The following is a 15771-nucleotide window of genomic DNA, read 5'->3' as shown; positions in this document are numbered from 1 at the left end:
AAGGCAGCACTGAGGGATCTCACCGTGAACCATCCAATTAGCTGAGAAACACCAGGAGGAACTGCCTGGTTTGGAAGCAGTCAGGCAGACCCCTAGATAGGGGAATGGGAAGATACATGAGAAAAATCCAAGAATTGGGATTTCATGCAAAGCCTGGTAGAGTGATGGTGTGCCAGAGACACACTGAGAGTGCAAAGCTTCAGCTGGGACCCACTGAACATGGGCAAGGTTCAGATGCATATAGAGCCAGAGGGTTTTAAGTACAGGTAATAAAAACATGTGCCAGTGAAGTCTGAATAGATGTGAGCCAATCCCATGACCAGGAAAGCAGACCTGATATCACTCTGAGCAACTGGTTTTCTTGATATTCAGAAAAAGATGCAGGTCATGATGGAAATCACCTATAAGTGAGCTCCTGTTGGAATGCCAGCATTACAAGATTTCAAAGCAGCTTCACCTGGGATCTGGAAGGTATCCAGGTGTGACTCCCTCATATAGAAGAGGGGGAAAAAAACAGGGAGCTCAAATAATTCTTCTGATTCCTTTGTCTGTACAAGCGTAGTTGAATTTCTTCAAACACAGGTTAAAGGATGACCCACAACTGCAACCTGCAAGCACACAGGCAACAGACTCTGACCTGTGAAGTCCTTTTGTTGCAGCAGACAAAAGGCACAATAGTAACAACAACACAGAAACCAACGCTCAAAATTCAAGCTATGAAGATGTCACAGCCTCTTGATATGCAAGAGACCAGAAGAAGCAGTGCCCCAGCCCTCTGTGCTGCCCCTCTCCTCGTGCTGCTCCACAGCTGTCGGGTGATGCACACTGGGAACCAACCCACACGAGCTCAGCAAAGGAAACGGCCTGTTCCAGCCCAAGCTCCTTCCCACATGGCTCCACAAACACTTGTGCCAGCAGAAGGAAAGGGGAAGAAGCAGGAACAAACAGAGCAGCTGGAGCCAGATGACTGGACTGCTTCTGAAGGCAGTACAGTTTGAAGTGATCATGAAAACAGGGCCAGAAACTCTCACTTGTAGCGCTGTGGGAAGCCAACAATTATCTCAGGGAGGTGGTGGGTTCGGCATCTCTTGATGCTTAAATAACCTTCTGAGAAGTGCCCTCAGTGCAGGTGTTGAGTGCAGCAGGAATAAAAATACTACTGTATCAGCAGAGGCAGAGTGAATTTTTTTGGTGGGGTCATTAGATGGGAAAACATCCAAACCATTCACGGATTTCTCCAGAGATGACAGCCAAGCCTCACTCATGGGCAGCTTCTACTGAGGGGTTCCCAAGGGAGGAATTTCCCCTGCCTGGAGCACCCACAAGGAATTAGGTGGAAGGGAGCCAAGCAGAGCAGGCTGGGCAGAGTGGTCTTTTCCACCTCCTAAACATGTGTGGCCCCAATGACAGAGGCCAGTTCACAGCCCCAGCCAAGCACACCTGTGCACCAGAGCCCACACAGGGCCCAGGTGATGAGCCATCATCAGCTCCACCTTCCAGAGCAAACCCAACCCAGAGCCATCTACAACCTGCCTGGATACCAGCAAGGGGAATGGCCTGCATGTAAAACACAGCCAACAATGGGAGAGGGAGTGGAAAACATTCTGGAGTACCTGGGTGTCTTCACCCCGTTTGTGTTTGCCCATGAACACGCCCTGCAGCTTTGCCCAGAGAGCACCAGCCTGCCACCACATCCAACAGCCACAGTGCCAGCAAAACAGCTGGTCTCCACCAAGAGATCCATTACCAGCTACCAGATGGCTGATGTATCTCAGGAATCCAGGATGACACCACTGCTCCAGTGCCACAGAGAACGCAGCCAGAATGGATAACGAGCGTGGTCACATTAACAACTCAAATATTAACAGTTCCAGCTACAAACAACTGACTGCCAGCACTGCAACTGCATCCAGAGGAAGGATCATCTTGTTCCTGAACGCTACTCAAAGGTAACCACAGCTGCCTGATGGGTTAGTGGAGCCCTCTGCTCTGGGGTCCCCAGCAGCCTCAAAGCACAGTTGTCTCAGTGCTCTTTATTCTTCAGCTCCTCATTAACAAAGAAGCAGGAAAATGTGATCTCAGAAACTATTTTAGTGCACATTTAACTCATTTAAACAATTCAATGGGGCTTCAGAAGACCCTGTTTCAGATTTACTTCCATTACTAGTAAAATAGATGTCCTGTAAAGTACTGGCTGACCCACAAGTACCACGGACACAGTCACTGCCTCAATTATACAGCAAGGTGAGAGTCACAGAAATGCTTTTGTCAGTGTAGCCACAATCCCACATTAGGAAACAGAAGACAAACCCAACAAAGGCATCATTTTTCATTGAAATACTGAATTTTCAAGTTTTTTCTACCAGCTCTCATATTCATCACAAGTACTGTAAGGGTTCAGGACACAAGGAAAGATAGGAAAACATCACTGGGATGAAGCTCAGGAGAGCAGTAAACACTGGCTCTGGTTGCTTTTGGAATAGCTGATGCTCATGCATCCACCCCAAGAACAATTTTCTTGGTAAATTAATGCCTCTTAGTGATTCCAGCATTGTTCATTTAGAAAATATGAGATCAATAAACAATTGATGCAAAAGCAACTGCCAAAACCAGCAACCTCCCCTGAAAAGATCACAATAGGCCAAACCAAAAATTATGTGAGACCAAAAGCCACCCATCCTCCACAGCAATAACTCTGGGTACTAAAAACAGCTAAAAATCACTGTTTGTTGTGCTAAATAAAAAGGCTTCAATGGCAAAGGAGATCAAAACTACCACAAATGACAACATTTCCTATGGAAAGTTACATAAAACCACGTTGAATAGCAACCTAAAAAAAAAATCTTAGAGGAAATAACAATAACAAACGCTGGAGCCACCAGAAGACACACTTCACATTCAGGAAGGATGGAAGCTGCAGAGCCACTCAGAACAGCTTTCTCTGCATGTTCCTTTCAAACTCAGAGCATCCTCACCCCCCATCACACGCCTGCTTTCTCCAGCACCACCATACCTCTGTCCACCTGGGTCCCAGTGAGAGAATAAGTAACGAGGCCCAAGGGAGATCCTTCAAAGGAACAATTAAATAGCCACGGACTCGGAGCAGAGCTGGTTTGGCTGGAGATGCTCTTCTTCAGCATCAGCTAATGTAGCAGCCAGGGACACAGGAGAGCTTGTCTGCCACTCTGATGCTCTAATTTCTACCCTGGCTAGTGCCCAACAGCCAAGCACACACATCTCCTACTGGGTCTAACTGGAAAGCAGTTGCAGGAAGAGCTTGTCTTGCTCTGCAGGTGTGTGAACACCTGTATATATCCATGTGTGCCCAGTGCACCAACTCAAATAGAAATAATCATAATTCTAACTTGGTTTTAGCAAAAAAACAATATTAAAAATCTAAGTGAACCGTACTTCTTCAGTCTGAGTGAACGGCACATTCTTTCTCACTGCTCTCCCTGAAATTACAGTCCCAGAGCAGCCAGAGAAAAAGAAGGAACACTCACACTTTTTGGCACAACTCACAGTCTGTTGTCTTCTACAGTTCACTTTAAGGCTTTGAATTTAAGCAACAGAGAAACCTACCTCACATGTGCTGATTGCTACAGGGCAGTAAATCCCGAAATACGGAAGCTCTATTTGTCAATCCCGCCGTCTGAGCCCTCAAGATTTTAAAATTCAAGCTGGTCTAACTTTCACTGAGCCAAAGCCAACTAAGTGCCAGAGCTGAAGAACAGTAAAAGCAGCGTCCTGTGCAGCTTCAGGATGACCTCATAGGGATTGTTCCTTTTTTAAGGAAAGCAAACCTTCAAAGCAGGGATTGCTGCTGACCAGCAGAGCAAGGGGCTGGCTCTCAGTGAAGTGGAAACAGGAAAGGGAGGAGGAGGCAAAGGTAGGCTTTCCAGAAAAGGCAAGATCAGGCACGTCTTGCTATCTCTTCTCCCCTTGGGAAGGCTGTACCGTGCCAGGGAAGTATTGTGCAATGATACCTCTTAGTTCACTGGGAAGAAATTACACTTCCTTTAATAAACACTGAGCTTTAGAGATACTCTGATTTCTAAGGCAAGGTCTGTTTGTTGCTGAAGGCCCCAGAATTTGAGAGCACATCCGCTGCTCAGGTCTGTATCATCATAGTCCTATGATGGGCAAAAAATAGCTTTAATTATATTAGAAATAAATTGTTTATCTACGTAGTTGAAGAGTGCACCCAAAGGAAATTACAGCAAGAACAAGCCTTATGTCAATCTGACATTTGCTGTCTCTGCAGCAAACAGAGCCCACAAGCAATGGAACATACACTCCACAGCTTTAGGAGATCTGACAGCTAAGGTTAATGTGAAGAATAAACTCTCTGCCTTCACCAAGTGGGAAACAGCCACTGCTTGTTATTCAAAAGGATTTGACCATAGTTTGGATGATTTGTTCAAAAACCCAGCTACTAATTTGCTCCTTGTGGCATCGTCCCAACACACAGTAAAAAAAAAAAAATCCCACTTCCTCATTCCTACAGCAGCATGGACTGAAATAAGGATGAGAGCTATGATCTGAAGTGGGCCTCAACTGGTCCTGGACAGCAGCTGGATGAGCAGGACCAAAACCAGGAGAAAACAGTCGGAAATCCCTGAAGTTCAATTAACGAAGATATGACAATAGGCAAGCTCAGCACAGACGCGATTTCCACTTCTCCCTGTGGAAACCTCACTTCCCAGTGGCACAGACAAGCCTGCCTGTGGAAACAGAGGTTGGCAGGCAAGGCCTGCCCGCCTCACAGGGCACTGGAGGGAGGGTCTGCACCACTCTGTGCAAGCTGGCCTGGATGGCACGGGCAAACATCACACACCAAATCAGGCTGGGGTTCTCCAAGGACATGGAAAACAGAGCTGCCAGCACGACCATGGGAACTCCTGCCTAACACATCCATTTCCTTCCAGGGTTAAATCTTGCCTGCTGCCCACTGAATCTCCTGGGACTAACAGCTGCAGGGCTGGGACTGTCCCTTCTAAATGCTTTTCTCTCAGAGGGGAGTTACTGGAGCCTAGCAGAGTAAGCAACAGGTCCTGACGTCCATTCAGTTCAACTGGTTCTTCTCCTAGTTCTGAACAAAGCAAAAAATAAACAGAAAAAAAGAGAGGAAAAAAAAAACAAAACCAAAACAAAACAGTCAGCCACAAAGCTAAAAACAACTCCATCACTGGGGAGACAACTGCCTGTGTGACATTGGACACCAGGGTTTCCCCTCCTCTGAAGAACTTCCAGCAGCACTGGGATGTTTTACCCACTAGTCAGTCACAAGTCCAACTAAATTCAGGTTGCAGCACCCACAGCACACACTGAGACATTGTCACACAGCAGAGAGGATAAAACACGGCTCTCTGAGCAGGCAGGCAACACATGCATTCTGTGGGTTACTTAAAACTACAACAGATACATACCCAGCAGCACAGAGGCAACCTCACAGTAACAGAGTGAGATCTGCTCATTTTGTGTCCCTTGTATTCCAACTAGATGACAATAAATGTTAGACTTAGAGCCCAGCACCTCTTCAGCTGAAAAGAAAGGAAACTAATCCACGTCTGAGATCAGGGAAAATGTTAAGGAAGGAACCCATCCTCGAGTTTTAAGTATTTCTACTGAAATGGGTCATATACTGGCAACAGGCTGGTGGCTGCAGGAACAGCAATTAATAGAAGTGTCACATCAGGTCACAATTAATACTGGAACCTCTGAGAAAGGCACATGGTCTCCACGGGATGCCAAAGCCTCCAGAGATAGATAAGGAAGAAAGGCAGCAACCACAAGGGAAGAATCTTATCACAGACTGTTCTGCTGGATAAAAGCTCTAGAGTTACAGACAGAGAAACGTCAGGATCTTCAGCTCACAGCCAGTCCCACTTGGCAGGCACATCCCCAGCAGCACATGGGGTGCTCTGCCAAACCTTCTGCTGGATACACTGAACGGAAGAGGAAAACAACCCGGTATTCCTGGTCATGTTGCCCATCTCAGGCCTTCAGCACCAACCAGGCTGTGCTTGAGATCCAACACACTGAACGGAATCAAACCTTTACTAATTATATCTGAGCACGAGGGCTCTGTGCCCAGAATAAACTGTCCTATCATGCCACTCTCGGCAGACCCTGCCTCTCCCAGGGGAACATGTTGGGACTTGCTGGCTACTCTCCGGGGCTGGATTCCAGAGGAACAGGACTGATGACCCCAAAAGGAATTCCTATTCCTGCCTGGCGACCTCGCTCAGCTGCAGCCTCGGTTCAGTCCCCGCCGCGAAAGTGAAACGAGCCGTCTGCCAAGTCCAGTGACGAGGGACATAACTCCTGGCTGAGGTGACACATCAGCACCAAGCCACGAGAAGGATGAGCTTGCAGGGGAGCAGAGCTCTCCCATACCCAAAGCTCATCCCCCTGGCTGAAGCCTATCCAGCACAGAGCAAGACATTCCCGAGACCGGGGCCAGCCCATGGCTTTCCCCAGAACCTGAAAAGCCAGTTTGTAGGCAGATCTCTTGCAAGTGGATTGCTTAAAAAAAAAAAAAAAAAAAGGGCTGTGATGGGAAGTCCCAGAGCAGAACTAGTTTTGTGGGAGTTCCTTTTACGCTGCACAGCATTAACCTCCTTTCATGGGAACGTACAGAAGCAGGGACACCACGGACACACCACTGCCTTCCTGGAGGGGGCACAGAGACCAGAACAGAGCTGGAGACCTGTTCCAAACCCACAGCACCTCCTGGAAGGCTGGCAGTGTCCCATCTCAGGAATGGCACAGCCTCCCCACGAGCCCACACATGGATGGACAATGCAGATCTGGGCTGCCGAGTGGCAGCCACGAGGATCTAAGGACATAAGAGGGATGCAGCAGGAGGGAGGGATGATAGCTGTTATGAGAGCAACAGAGGGTTAAAGAAAAAAAGGCAGACAAGCCATTTCATAAAGTCCTTTTAACAATCAAAACTTGAAGGAAGTATCTGAAAGTTCATCTCTGTCTTCCAACCGTATCAACCGATCTAACACGAGTCATCACCTCCTCCTGCAAAGCCTGCACCACTGAGAGGGAAGAGCTGGAGAGCAACATCTATCCACACACTGGAGTGGAAATCCCATTCTCCTTCCAAGGCTCTCCTCTCCAGCTTGTCCCAAGCGGGTCCTTTTTACCCCCATGGTCAGAGCACAAAGGTAGCAACATGTCCTTGCTGCTCTATCAGCATTACTGCAGTTAACACCCCGTGCTCCTTCCTTGTCCCATGATTCATTCAGAAGCACCTTCGGCTTTGCTGCCTTGTCCCTTCCCGTTACGTGTGACTATTTTTTCCCTTTACTGCAGAATACAGTTTTCTTCCCAAAGGAAATTAGCAGGCATAGGGACAAAAACAGGAAGAAAGGAAACAACTTCCTGCTCGCTCTGAGACCCGGCCTGGAGACATCCCTGACCAACAGCGTGCACCCCGCCACGAATCCAACCTGCAAGAGAAGCAGCAGCCACAGAACCGAGCCGTGCACAAGGACAGGCACCGGACAAAACTCCTCTGTGCTGCCACTCATCTCTCCCGAGTTACAATGGAGAAAAGCACAAGGCAAAATACGTCCCAGTGGCACTTTGGCACTATGTGTGTGCGGCACGATGGGGGGAAGGACTGGTAGCTCGCTGAGGAACCCAAAAGGACTTGGCACTGAGGGTGCAATCCTGCAAAAAGCTTTGCTCTTGCTCGCGTCAGGCTGCTGTGATCCCCTGCTCCGTGCCAGCAGTGCACAGTGTGAGAACTCCGTTCAGGGACTCGATCCAGCAGGAAAGCTAACCTTTACACGTAAAAAGCCGTGTGTTTTCCAGCAGCTCACCTCCCAGAGCGGCTGCCAAACCACGGGTGCCAGCATCAGGGGAGGGATGGGTGGGAACGCGTGGAGATGGGGTGGACCCGATCAGCTGAAACGAGCCATGAACGCGCACCTTCACCTACAGCCGAAAGCACCGGGATCACCGAGCTCCCAACATCCAAACACAGGGGTCGGGGGCGGCACCTGCCTCCGGCCACGGTCTCACCCCCGTGGGCCGACCAGGGCCGCTCCCCGCCCGGCTGGGGCGGCGCGGTCCCGGTACCTCCGCCGGGCAGGCACCGGCCCCGGTCGGACGCCCCTCCCGGCCATCCCCCCGCTCATCCCCCCGCTCATCCCCCCGGCCCCGCACTCACCGTGCCGGCGGGCGAAGCGCAGCGGCCGCTCGGGTTCGAGCCGCCCCCCCAGCTCGGCTTAAGGCACCGGCGCCGCCGAGCTCGGCCCGCGGAGCAGACTCCTCCCCCGTGCCAGGGGCCGGCCGGGCGGGCACGCCATTCACAGCCTCGGCATGCAAATGGGAGCCGGGACCCGAGCGCGGCTCGGCGGGGAGAGTCCCGGCGGGGAGCTGCCAGCGCCCGGGGCCGCGGGACGCCGCATCCCGCCGCGCCGCCCTGACTCACGGGGTAGGAATGCGCCGCGCCGGGCGGAAGCCACCGGCCCGCCCGCGGCCCCGAGCCCCCGCCTTCCCCCGCGGCCCGGGGTGGGCAGCGCCCTTTGGCCCCTCGGCTGGGTCGGGGTGGCGGGGTTTAGCTGCCGGGCCCGCCGGGTGTCCCCGCGGCTGCGTGGGAGCGCTGCTTCCCCGGAGCGCTGCGCCCGGGCGGTCCCCGTGCCGGGAATCCCCTTGGCTGGGCACCGCTGAGCTGCCGAGCCCTGGCCCCGCTGCCCCTCGCGGGACCGTTCACCACTGAGCCTCGCACACGCTGGGCTGCGATGCCACCAGTCCCCTCAGGCTTTCTTGCTCTTTCGCTTTACCTTCTGTTTGCCCCGTTCCCCCACATTTAGTCCTGCGTTTCCCATCAAGTCTTCACACCTCCTCCTCCAGCCATGTGGTTAGCGCATCATCCCTCCCCTAAGATGTTTCTTTCCTCCCAGCCTAATCATTTTCCCCTTTCTGGAGGGCATCCTCCCACCTCGATTGCTCAGCCCTGCTCGCCTTTGTCCTGGGATTGCTGCCGAAGATTTCTCCATCCATGCTCTCCAGAGCACCAGTCAGCATGTATTGCTCACACGGAGCTTTGCTGGAGCTCCAGCGAGGCCTGCAGCACGCACGTCCTTCTTGAGCAGGTCCCCAACCCGCAGCTCCAGATGCTTTCAATATTAGTAATAACTGGGGGGGATGATGTTCCTTACCATCCTACTGCGTCTTCCCCGCCGACCTGCGTGATCCAGAGGAGTGGGAGAGCCGCTGTTGCAGGGGCCGGCGCTCCCTGCGCAGGGTGAGCTCATCGGCACCGCACCCACCCCTGCGTGTGCCCACGCACGGCAAACGGCAGCCACACGTCTGAGGCAGCCCCCCAGAGAGCCCTGCTCACCACAGCGTGTCTCGTTAGCTAATGAGCAAACACAGAGCAGCCCCAGCTAGTCCTGGCTGAGGTGGAGACCAAATTGCACACAGAACCCTGACCGTCCGCAGAGCTTAACAAGGCACAAATTATTTTCAGATGTTTCTACCACATAAACAGGGGGAAAGAAGCGTCCAGTAAATGCAACAGAGCAGAGATGAACTCACAGGGCCCTTCAGCATCTCCCAGGAGGAACGCTCTGGAGCTGGAGTGGGAATCTGACCCACCCCTGCTCGTTCTTTGCCTCGTGCCAATAGTGTGTGCATTTTGCAAGGAAAGCAAAGCTCTGTCACTGAAACGTGATTTCTCGCTCCTGTCTGCAGCACTATTGCAGACAGCACTGCTAACCCCATCCCACAAACTCCCATTCCCCGAGGGCTTCCCTGCCCAGCCCCCAAGGTCTCTGGGGTGGGATTCAGGGTGGGATTCTTTTACCCAAACTGCAGGCATCTGCACTGAGGTGGATAAAATTTACCCTCCAGGTAAAGAATACACCTACCTTGCTGCCATTGCCAGCCAGGGTGTTTCTCCTTCAGTGCACTGAGTCCTCCCAGCCTAAAATAGATGGAATAAGGTGACTTAAGGCCAGCTTCTGACTGCTCGACCATGAGATGGTGCACGGCAGCAGTTTTTTGCTGAGGACCCACCAGTCCTGGTCTGGAGCAGGTCATCCAGCCCAAGAGCCTTGTTTGCTTTCTCCCTCATGAATGCTTGCAGGGAGTACTTCTGTTTGAAATGTGGCCTCTGAGGACCAGCTGAAGGAGAGCTCTTTCCTGGTGCTTGTTATGTTTAATGTGAACGTGTGATTACATGAATTTGCTTCGTTCTTCTCCGCTGGAAACTGGAATTTCCTCCCTTCTGCTTGAAACCCATGAGAAACTGTGATTTTGCCACAAGACGTGGTTAAGACCCAATGAAATAGATATCCATCAGCATGTGAAGTGCAGCACTTTTACTGCTGCAGCTTGCTAAAACTGCTTCAAAGCCTGGTGAGCCACACACCTGCCCATTACAGCCAGGCAGTGCTGGCTCTGCACTGGCCAGGAGTGGTGCAGAGCAGCCCACGGGCACTGCACAGGATCGTTCAACACCTCATCTCCATCAGCATCCCCTCCTGCATGCACATGCAGCGCTCCCTTGGAGCACTGATCCTGTGTCATGAGGTGTTAAATGGGGCTGCACTGTATATGGATTATAATCCAAGCAGGGAAATGGTGGTGTTGGCCTGTGCTTGTGGCCCCTGCTGGCCACATGTGGCCCCGGGGAGCCCTGCAATGCTCTGAGCCAGCACAGCCCCTTCTCCTTGACCTTCTTACAGCCTAACCTTGCCTACCTGTTCTGTGAGCACAGCTGGGACACACCAGGAGCACAGAGGCCTCTGTTTATCTGGATTGCTGGTTACCTAGACAGATGATTTGATTTTGACCTGCTTTGTTCAGTGTTTATGCCAAGAAAGCATCCCAGTGCAAGCACAGCAGAGAGCATCAGACTGCAGCCCTTGCAGGGAGAGCCGAGCTCTCCTTGCCCTCTGGAAACACATGGGCTTTGCAGTGCCTCCTGTGCTGACATGAAGCAGTGGCACAGCCCTGGCAGCCGTCCTAGCAAACAGGGAAGAGGTCCAGAAAGGCCTGGGATTTCGTCTGGGGAGGATTAATAACACAGAAACCCAAGCGAAGTCCCACGGAGTTTCAAATGCAGGTGGCCTGGCCAGGAGCCAGAGAGGGAACTGCCAGGAGCGAGAGGACAGGGATTCCCTTTGGGGAATGCCTTTCCAGGGTGGATCACTGGACCTGCATCCCCTTGTTAGGGAACAGACCAGATTCCTGGGTGCCAGCAGCTGGTCAGGTTTTCATCCCCAGCCCTGTGTGTGTGGGGGGAGAGGGATCCTGTGGACAGGAGAAGTGGGGTTGGTACTGTGGAGAGAAATATCTCCTCCCCTTCCTCACTACCCTGCAGCTCCTGGCGTGCCACTGGCAACACTGCTTTCTGGCCTAGGGAGAGCAGTGTGGGCTGCTCTGACCACCCAGCCCCAGCAGTGCCCTTTCTCACACACTGTGGGAGTGTTGGTGCAAAATGCTTGGAATACAGATGCCTCCAGACTGGATGCCAAGCTGGGAATGGTGCTGCTGACCTCCAGAAAAAAATATTGACATTTTTCGGAGTGCAAATGAAATACCTTTTGCTTTCAAAGAAAAAGAAAAAAAGCCCCTTCTGCTAACAAGCAGCTGTGTTTCAACTTGAATTTCCTACAATCCACTCAATTTTCATGAAGTTCAAAAACCTAACACTGGGTGGAAAGCCTTTTGAAGCCTCTGTCGCCCTCAGGCACCAGCAGACAGTGCAGACATTATTTGTGGGGTCACTCAGTGGCCAAGGAGGGACACAGAGGTGACTTTGGCCTGGCAGGTCCGTGCACCTGGTGAGGTGCTGGATGTGCCACAGGCTGAGCTGGCAGCAGGCCCACAGGGACTGGGGGGAGTTAAGCCCACAGAAGAGGTCCAAAAATAAAACCAAGCCCTGCCATCCTTGTCTGGAGCTTATTCAGCCCAAACCAGGACAGACAATTCACTTCACAGGTGTGTTCAGCAAGTCCATGTGGAGCTGAGGACCAAAACCAGGAGAGGAGGAGGGAGAGAAGCCAAAATGCTGATGATCTGGGATGGTGGTGGTGCCCCAGACCACTCACAGCCACAGGAGCTCCTGCCCAGCAGAGCACGAGGAAATCACATCAAAACTCAACCCCTTCATTTTCTGCCCAGATTAATTGCAGTTGATCATTCCTAGCTCCAGCCACAGGGAATGTGTGTGTTTGCAGTGCCAGGAGGAGGTGGAGGAGTGGAAATGATATACAACCAGGATTTCGTGGGTAGCCCTTATGGAAATATTTATTTTCAACTTTTTTTCACCCAGAAAATCCACTCAGATCAAAATGGCAATTTTCATTTCGGTCAACCCAGAGGGGGAATTGAGTAGGCAAAAAAAAAAAAAAAAAAAAAGGAAAAAAAAGCATGTGTAAAGAAGGCTATGATTTCCAAAATATTTAGGAAATGTTGCTTAACAAAATAGCTTCCTTCTCCCCAGTCTACTTCAACACAAAAAGGAGCTTTTAACATATATATATATATATATAAAACAGATATATATATGTGTGTGTGTTTCATATGGAAGGAATAAAAATGTCATGGAAGGAGTAAGATGAAACTCCCAAAATATCTGTTATGTAGCCTGAAAGACTCTTATCATTTTCCAATCCACTCTTGGCAAGAGATGAAATAATATTGCTTCAGAATTTCAAAACTGTGCAGATTTATTTCCAAGAGGCACACGAGGACTCTTACAGAGCAGTCAGATACGGAGTGCAGTGGCCAAGGGTGTGATCAACCCTTGCTATTGGAATGCAGGCCTGGAAGAGCCCAAATCCAAATTGCACAAATTAGCTTGTAGTTGTTGATCTGTAATTCTGGGGGGCCTGGGTTTTGAACAGCCACTTGCATCTAAATATCCAACTTCTGCTAACGGGGAGTGGATACAGAAGGAAAAAATGAGCCCCGTGGACTGTGAGCTCTGTGACCAGTGGTTGAATGTCATGGTGGTATTTGGGGTCCCTGCTTGTCCCCCCACCGGGGCTGGGTGTCAGCCACTGGTGTCACACTTGATCCCAGTACTCAGAGCCACTCCTGCTGATGAAGAAGAGGAGCACAAGAGGTAGGAACATGCACATCAGCTTGCAAATGCCAGAGGCCCATCGCCAGAGCACTGTGAGAAATGATGTCAGGTGGACCAGCAAGGTTTTGCAGCCTGTAGCCAGTAAGTCCATCCTCCAGGTGGCTTCTAACCTGCTGCACGGGACAAACCTTGAAGGAGAACATTCAGGACTGGCAGTAAGGAGTGATCTAGTTCAGCTCAGACAGAAGAGCATCATGGAAAGGGACTCAAACACAGCATTAGCCACAATGAAGTTCAGCATCTCCTAAGTTCCTGTGTTAACTCAAAGAGAATTAAAAAAAAAAAAAAAGCCTTCCCATTCAGTCACTCATAAATGAACTGAAGAGGTTCATAAAAGAGCTGAAGAATTTTGGTTGGTCTGTCAGCAATAAGCTACATTTTTGAAGACCTCTAGAGATATACTATCCTGATGTAAAAATATATACTTGGTAATTGGAGAAAAAATAATTCAGTTACTGACAACCAGCTTGCAAAGAACTTACTCAGCTAAAATAACAGGGCTTTGTGTAAATCCAGCAAATCTTTACACAAATCTTTAAGAATAGTTTTGGCATAGGCAAGTAACAGACTAAGAGGCTGAAATTTCAAAGTAAAATCAGCTCTGTTTCAGAAACATAGATCCACTCTCCAGCAAACACTAATTTAACCATGTCAAACTGTAGTTAGTTAGATTTAAGGAACAATAATATTTAGTGTAAAAACTATTCCAAACAATTAATTTCATGGGTTCTGATCTAAACTTTGTCAGGTCCCCCTGTGCTGCCCAGTAAATGGCAAAAGGTAAGACTGGGAAGGTGGCTTCTCTTCCTGGTGTCTCACTGCTTTGCTGGTTTGGTCCTTCCCCCCTTGTTCCTGATTTTTCAGGTTGAAACAGGAGCCAAGGAAGAGAAGGGGATTACCAGCTTCCAGAAGTTTTGTGAGCTCTGTGTCTGGCATGTGTAGAGTGTGGCCTTGCTTCTGGATTTTGAAGCCTCCAAGGTTGGAGTCCCACCACCTGTGTGGGTCTTGTCCCAGGGACGTGTCCCATCTTTGCGTGCAGCCGTTTTCTCCTGTCACTCCCGTGGGGTCTCCTGCCCTTGCAGGGTCCCTGTCACCCCCTGGGGCAGTGCAAGTTGGGTTTCAACCCCTCCATCTCATCCTCCAGGGTGAGAAAAGCTGCTCTCCCAGCTCTCCTCCCCAGCCATCACAGTGGCCCTTCACTGGGCTCTCCAGTTTCTGTGCCTGTCCCCTCTCCTGAGGATCCCACCCAGGGTGCCGTGGTGTTCACTGGAACGCTGGTGCTGTGCAAACGGGAACAGAAGGGGTATTTGTACTTTAACGCCATCAGCAGTGAGCCTACAAACATCTGTCAAACACACTGGGCTGTAAAGACTCCCTGTTTTCCAGCAGAACTTTTGGTGCAGGAACTAAAGAAGCTGTGGCTGCCCTTACATGAGGAAGTGCTGGTAGAGCTGTCTCTGCATTCCCAGCCCTTCTGCAGGACACGGTTGAAAGAGGAAGCTGCCAGCAAAGTTCTTAACTAACATTCTGTTTATGATTGTCATAAGATGCCGAACCAGGGGAAGGCAAGAAAGGAATGAAACCCCAGAAGAAAGCAACTGTTAATCTTGACTCCCACCCAAGCCCCCTGCATGTATTACATTTTGTTACAAGCATTTCTTACAAAAAGTCCACACGTGGAGCAAATGATCCCAGTGGAGCGATATGGTTCAGCACTAGCCAACCTACTAATATCTGCCTTGCTTGTTTTTCCTTTTTCCTGGCACGTGAAGCATTTTGAAATCATCTGGAGCTTCCTACTGCTTCAGGACTTGTGAGGTCCCAAAGCCAGTCATTCAGAAAACTCCTAAGTCACTCTTTGGAAAACGTTTGGGTGTATGTGTGACCAAGTTTTTCTCTTGGAGCCTCGGCTAAGGCAGACTGGCTGCCCCAGAGACCTGTTCCCTCTGTCACTGGATGTGATAATCGTGCCAGTGATTATGGTCAAAGCTCCAACTGAAAGCAGGCAGCCAGCGTCCCAGAGGGTTTGATAAAACAGAGCCTGTCTTCATTCCAGATTACCAAAGAGCCCCTGGACTTCAAGTTGTCCACAAAGGAAAGATCTGTACAAAATATCTAAGCCTTTCCAAAAAAAAAACCCGCAAATGCTTGGACACAGTCCATTTTTAATGTAACATACAGAAACTTCTGAAAAACTGGGTGGGGAATTGTTTCAGAAAAGGGCAAAACCTTCCAAACTGCTGGATTCCAAAACCCCTCCGAGCCCAGTGGAGGAGATGGACAGATATTTTGCTGGAGTCCCAGTGGAATCACCTCAGGGAATCCTCCAGGAAAGGGCAGGTCTGGGGCTTTGCTGCCCCAGTGCAATCCCTCCTGCAGCAGACAGGCTGCAGCCAGAGGGACCAGCAGGTCACCCCTGGGCTGTGCAGCTTCCCTGGAGTGGGGTCTCTCCTGCGCTCCGACATCCACGCTTTGGATCGCAGCCCTCAGTGCCAGCAAGAGAAAGAAGCTGCTCACTGTCTCATTCCTATTCTCCCCTGAATAAAGCCTTGCAGGAAAGGGAAGGGATCATTTCATTTCTTAAAGGGCAGCTGAATCCCCTCTAAATGGCCACATTCTTGTCCCTCTTGCGGAGTGTGGCTGGTGCC

General features: G+C 50.5%; 2 protein-coding genes across 8 annotated transcripts in view; one reads left to right on the top strand and one right to left on the bottom strand.

Moving 5' to 3' along the window:
* The window catches only part of RHBDF1 (rhomboid 5 homolog 1), a 60518-nt gene that overhangs the window by 27028 nt on the left and 17719 nt on the right, over window positions 1-15771 (bottom strand). The window contains exon 1 of one of the 5 annotated variants that reach the window (XM_017808811.1): window positions 9186-9476. The exons of 1 other annotated variant lie outside the window; for it this stretch is intronic. Coding sequence is in view for 1 of the 4 variants with exons in the window: in XM_017808808.1 (XP_017664297.1) it covers window positions 8966-9051 (86 nt within the window). In the remaining 3 variants the exon portion in view is untranslated. Of the gene's footprint in view, window positions 1-3582; window positions 3635-8191; window positions 8266-8965; window positions 9091-9185; window positions 9477-15771 lie in introns of those variants that run through there. 3 more of the 5 variants (XM_017808808.1, XM_017808810.1, XM_017808812.1) reach the window with 3 other exon arrangements.
* The window catches only part of MPG (N-methylpurine DNA glycosylase), a 33717-nt gene continuing 29194 nt past the window's right edge, over window positions 11249-15771 (top strand). For all 3 annotated transcript variants that reach the window (XM_017808825.1, XM_017808826.1, XM_017808824.1), the window contains exon 1: window positions 11249-11260. The gene's annotated coding sequence lies outside the window, so the exon portion shown is untranslated. The remainder of the gene's footprint in view (window positions 11261-15771) is intronic.

This window comes from Lepidothrix coronata, unplaced genomic scaffold (assembly GCF_001604755.1).
Source record: "Lepidothrix coronata isolate B3197 unplaced genomic scaffold, Lepidothrix_coronata-1.0 Scaffold24, whole genome shotgun sequence".
Taxonomy (NCBI): Eukaryota; Metazoa; Chordata; class Aves; order Passeriformes; family Pipridae; genus Lepidothrix; species Lepidothrix coronata.
The sequence above is the reverse complement of the archived record's forward strand: the minus strand, read 5'-3'. Positions and strand labels throughout refer to the sequence as shown.